This window comes from Ylistrum balloti, unplaced genomic scaffold (genome assembly GCF_031769215.1).
Source record: "Ylistrum balloti isolate Yb309-2 unplaced genomic scaffold, AGI_CSIRO_Ybal_v1 Utg370066, whole genome shotgun sequence".
Classification (NCBI taxonomy): domain Eukaryota; kingdom Metazoa; phylum Mollusca; class Bivalvia; order Pectinida; family Pectinidae; genus Ylistrum; species Ylistrum balloti.
Genome location: NW_026782111.1, coordinates 151,813 through 157,268, shown reverse-complemented (window position 1 = coordinate 157,268; position 5,456 = coordinate 151,813). Strand labels below are relative to the sequence as shown.

Genomic DNA, 5,456 nt, shown 5'->3' with positions numbered 1-5,456 from the left:
ACATAGTTGTGACCGTCCAAGGCCTGTCGCTAGTCCTCCATCATGCGCAGCAGGGTGGTCTGGCATCCGAAACCGGTCCTATAGGCCGCTAAAAAGGGATGAAATATGTTGTTAAAAATGTTGACAGCTGATCATGCAGAATTCTTTCAATTTTTTTAAATACTAGGAAGAATGCTGACTGGTCTGTAATTACATTTGATTAAAGGATCATTTTTCTTGAAAACTGGAGTCACTTGAGCATACTTCAAACGGTCTGGAAAAATACACTTGCTGATATAGAAAATTCGAAAGAGCAGGAACAAGAACAAGACTTCAGAGTTCTGCATAATATGCCGTCAACGTCTGTAGCTTTTTTCTTTGGCAATTTGGATAAAACTTTACGCACTTCACTATCTGTGACGGGGGAAAAGGAGAAACCAGAAGAAGAGGATACAAGGTTCTGAATATTAACTATACTGTTGTGTGTTTCCATATCTACATTTTCCAACCCCTGACCAATATTCTCTGTTACTGCAGAAACAAGGTGTCAGTGTGGCAAAGTCTGCAAAAACCTGACGGGATTGAAACAAAACAGGGTCTGTGAAGCTAATGGCAGAACGCACAGTGATAACTGGTCAGACGGAGGAGGATCAGTCAGGATGAACACCACAGTACTGAGGACCTCTTACTTCCTGATGTTACACAGTCCAGCATAGGGGAGGAACCAGTGAACACAAATCTTCCTCAGGTGGATGCAGGGAGGCAGTCACTGACTAGAAGGGACAGAGTGAAATGGCCACCAGCCGACGACAAACAGTGGGAAGCCTTCGATGATGATTTGGACAAGATTCTGGAAGGCACATTAATTGAAGACGTGGATAAGAAAATAGCAGCCTTATCAAAAATTGCATATACAGTTGGTAAAGAATGGTTTGGAACAGCCAAAGCAGACAATAAGAGCAATGAACAAACTACCAGCAGTAGACGACAGCGAGAGATTGAGACTCTCAGGAAAGAGAAATCAGAAGCATCACAAGGCAGTATAAGAAGGCAAACCATGAAGAACAGCTTGGACTCATTGGTTTGAGAGCTACACTGAGGGATAGGAGGAAAAATCTGCAGAAGGCGGAAAGAATATGTAAGGCAATGCTGCCTGTACTTTTCTGTAGTTTTGTATTTACAATATTTATTTAAAAAACATGCATTTCCTGTGAATAGCCCGCCGTAAGTTACCATTCCTATATGGCAGTCTGCTAGGTCTATTACGACTCTTTTTCATAGGAGCATGCTCCTCTATGACCTCATTCAATAGTATGTCATGAGACCAGTAAATATCATTTGGGTCGTCACAATTAAAATCTCAGTGTATTCCTACTGTACTTGTTTCATGCTAATTCTTGTTCCATCGACTTATGAAGAAATTTCTTTTCCTTGGTAGTAGTACGTACAGTTGAGTCCCGATTTCTCCCTTCTATATCATTAACAATGAAATGAGAAAGTAGGATAAAATCATTTGTTTATTTACTGCCATCTCAAATATCAGATTATACTATGCTGTTTGCGTGCTATCGTAGCCCTACTTCGTCCAACTGTAATCAACGCAAGGAAATTGATATCGTCAACCTTATTCATACACTTCGTTTGAGTCGAAATACGGATAAGTCGAAGTATTTTCCACGGTCCTTTGAATTTCGAGATAACGAGTTTCGACAGTATATATGTCGTGCCAAAAGTTATGATATAATCCTCATGTTGAAATGCAAGTATAATACAACGCCCATCTTTATCTCTTGTCACTTCAGTGTATTTTTTTCCTAAATAAACTTGCCACACCTCTCGAGGCTGATATACCGTTTGACCAGTTAGTTATCACGCTATAAACGGACTTTCATAGGAAAGTAACCTTAAAATATAAAGGAAAAATATTTCTCACTGCTGGTTAATTTTTCACACGCATTCTTATAAATTTCTCTCCGTCAGTTGTCCCATTACCCATTATAATAATTTTATTTGACAATCAATATCTCAGGTTAGAACAAATATTTGACACAGTCCTTGGCAGGAAAACTTGGTCACACGTTAGCATTAGATCGAGATATTTACACTTTATTGGCAATACTTATACAGTATACCGCGGGGCGGAACAATGTATGCTCATTCAATGCCAAAGAAAAAAAAATTGTATGGAAAGAAAACAAATATCGAAGTAGTAACAATAACTCAACAAAAGAGAAACGATGCTATATGTTCTAATGGTAAATAAAAGCATGCCAAGTTTTAAAGCGACGGGTTGAAAACATAACGAAATCTTAATCTCTGTCAAGTGGTATCGACATTTCATGTAAATCAAGAGCAAATCTTACGAGTGATCTAATCTTAAGTATGAATTATAAATGATTTTTTGATGCCCTCATACATGTTAATGCATTTTTTCTTTTTTTATGTCAAATATATCTATAGTCACCACACGATCCAAACCTTGAAAGTGTTTCACTGAACCATCCTTCATGTTAGTCTGGATATTGACGTAAAAATTGTAACAATCACTGTATATTTGTATTGTCAGTATTGTAATGCCATTTAAAATGCATATTTGGAGAAGGTGTCGATAAGTTCCAATAACTTGTACCTAATCACTTGTTCATTTTGTGGCAATAAATATGTTTAAATTAAACCTTAGGATTGAAATAATTCAAAGCACAAAGGGCGATAACTCTTTGAGATAAAATATAACCAAACTGCCGTTACGAAAACATAACTTCATGTCATGGTAACTTGAAGTCTACCAAGTGTAAGAGAAATAACATCTTTCTCTCTCGGTTTCCTAGGAAACACCAAAGTTGTCATTTATTCTTGACATTACAGCATGACATCTGTACCCCTTACAAATTTAGAGAAACAGGCTTGCTCAGCTTATTAATATTCATGAAATAACGGCGTCAAAATATTTGTGACGTCAGCGAAACTTGAGAAGCGGGAAGCAGGAAAACAGGATAAGAGTAGGTTTAAATATATTTTCTTTATTTATTTTTTACTCTGTTTCCAATATTAGATTAGTGGCGAAACAATACTTCATTCCTTTTTATTTGTAAAATAATGTGAATGCAGTTTAATGCATAGGAAATGTAAATTTATGCTATCTATTCAACAACTGCACTTGTTCAATAGTTATTGAAATTAATTCGGCAGTCACATTTACATTTGAAATGTGATAGACTTTTTATAAGTTTACAAACGCTCGGTGTGATAGCCCTTCTGATAGCCTCATATACAGCAGTTATCTAATTATTGTTAAGAAAAACGGTTGAACGGTGACACCGGGTCAAGAATACCTGGTGATTTTTTTTTTTTCATCATACCGTTCTTGCAAGTTATAAGTCTAATTACCTCGTTGTTGACCTCTTTGGGGGTCAACTTTGGAGGTCAACTTTGGAGCACAAATGCATTATTGACCATTTCAAAGGTCTCAGTAACCTTTCAATCTGCTTCTTTGGTATTGTTTCTGGAATCTGTAAATATAGAGCCGGTTCTGTATACTACATACGGTGAAACTGGCCGTTCTCAAGAATACAACCCAGTGATGTCATCCAAAGTCATCGAAAACAGGGAAATCATGCCATATTGTAACATGACGACGAAGATCTTCAGTTTTGTGATTCTCGTGGGAACCTCGAAAAGATAACATAATGATATTTTTTAATATCAATGCATTTCGAATGGTGTCAGGTGTAATAATTGACTGGTGTAAATGTGCCCGGCCCCGTTAATTTGAAAATGCATCCGTTCTCTGTTATACCTTTATAGTATATTCAAAATTCAAGATGGCGGATATGCAAATTATGTGAGCGAGCTTAATCTGCCGTATGTTCGTTTCAGTCATTCAGTCATTAGATTAAATTTTGGTTCCAAGCTGAGTATAACCCAACATTAACATTACATCATTTCAACAGATCACTTTTATATATATAATTGTTTTTCTGGCGTTTGTGTCTGCCGTACTAACATTAATTTTAGTTTTTATTCATTCGTCTTTTCAGAGACTCTTGAACTGTTCCCTACTGGTGCTATACCCAGCGTTGCTTTGCCTGTACTGGTACTTGCCGCCATTGCAGACGATCCTGAAAGGAAATGACGCCATTTCCTCAGCTAAATCACAGGATGAGGCAAGAACTCTCTCCTTGATCACCAACCATGAACTACTTTTAAACTCTGTACCAAAATCATATAACAATGGATTCATCGTCTACGCATGCAGCAAAGATCACTCCTGTGGCGGATGGTCGGACAGATTGTCCGGAATTCTGTCTGTCTTTGTAATATCACTCATCACAAAACAACAGTTTTTAATTCACCATAACAACCCCTGCCTTCTTGCCGACTTTCTGGCTCCTAAAGAATATGACTGGAGATATAATTCAAGTAATTTCGTCAAAACAGACAAAAAAAATTATGTTCTCCTAAATAGAAAATCGTTGCGAGCAAAGAAATATCTTTCTGGTGAAAAGAATTTAACAAAATACTTCAAAAGTCATATTAATTTAATACACATGAATTGGGACTTTACAGATGTGATCAGATCGAGGCCGCACATTGGAAGCGAGGTTCCGTGGATAACAAAGTTGCATTTTGCAGACATCTATAAGGAACTCTACAATTATTTATTCAAACCATCTGAGACACTTTCCCGCGCTTTAAAATCACAAATACGGTATAGACCTAAGACAGCTTGTGCTCATATTCGTATTGGGAAAAGTCCAACCATCCCTAATGACCCTCCGAGGCATCAACAACCTCTGGAAATTTTGTGGAATTTCTTGGATATTTTAGATAAAAATGTGTATGATATTTTTATAGCAACGGATGACGACAGAGTTGTTAAAAGGGCTACAAATCGTTATCCAAAAAATATAGTCAACACAGATGGTAAAATTGGGCATATTGATGCAATTCTTCAGCGAAAAAATCTTGACCAACAAGATATATTTCTTAAAATGATGATGGATTTTTACGCGTTGATCAATTGTGATATACTGATTCTCACCGAGAGTGGGTTTGGTATCATGGCAGCTTACATTCGGAACAGTGACTCTGGTCTATATTGTTGGAGAGGCTCCGAACTGAATCCTTGTTCAAGATATACAATCCATCATATGTTCCCGTGGCCCGTGCTGGCACCACCTGAATATTTTCCCGTTGAAAGAAGGGTTTCTCAAAAAATAAGGAAAAAAGGGAAATCTGTTTAATATTATGTATTTGTCGTTTAAAAACACGGCAATATCTTCTTCTTTCATTAGTCATTTTTTTTTTTAAATTTTCACTAGATATTGTATTTTTAAACACTTTTCTTTTGTCGTTGAATTATCAAATATTTCACAACATGTAACAAAATTAACATAAATCATGCGAGAAAGAGGTCAAAGGTCAAAAGTCCATTGTAGAAAGCGTTAAACGAGAAGAACTCTAATAAAGGGATTTAA

The 5,456-nt window shown here is 36.7% G+C and overlaps 1 protein-coding gene across 1 annotated transcript; it reads left to right on the top strand.

Moving 5' to 3' along the window:
• The first annotated feature begins 329 nt into the window (after positions 1-329).
• Positions 330-5,222, top strand: LOC132549579 (uncharacterized). Its single transcript, XM_060213521.1, has 3 exons — positions 330-436; positions 619-1,060; positions 4,017-5,222. The coding sequence occupies exons 1-3, from the start codon at positions 330-332 to the stop codon at positions 5,220-5,222; spliced, it is 1,755 nt and encodes a 584-aa protein (XP_060069504.1).
• The last annotated feature ends 234 nt before the right edge of the window (positions 5,223-5,456 follow it).

Excerpts from the sequence above, each read along its gene's own strand:
- LOC132549579 (XM_060213521.1), top strand. The coding sequence starts at position 330 with ATGCCGTCAACGTCTGTAGCTTTTTTCTTTGGCAATTTGGATAAAACT. Across the intron at positions 437-618 it reads CCAGAAGAAGAGGATACAAG|ACGGAGGAGGATCAGTCAGG; the intron begins GTTCTGAATATT and ends ATAACTGGTCAG. Across the intron at positions 1,061-4,016 it reads AGAACAGCTTGGACTCATTG|AGACTCTTGAACTGTTCCCT; the intron begins GTTTGAGAGCTA and ends TCGTCTTTTCAG.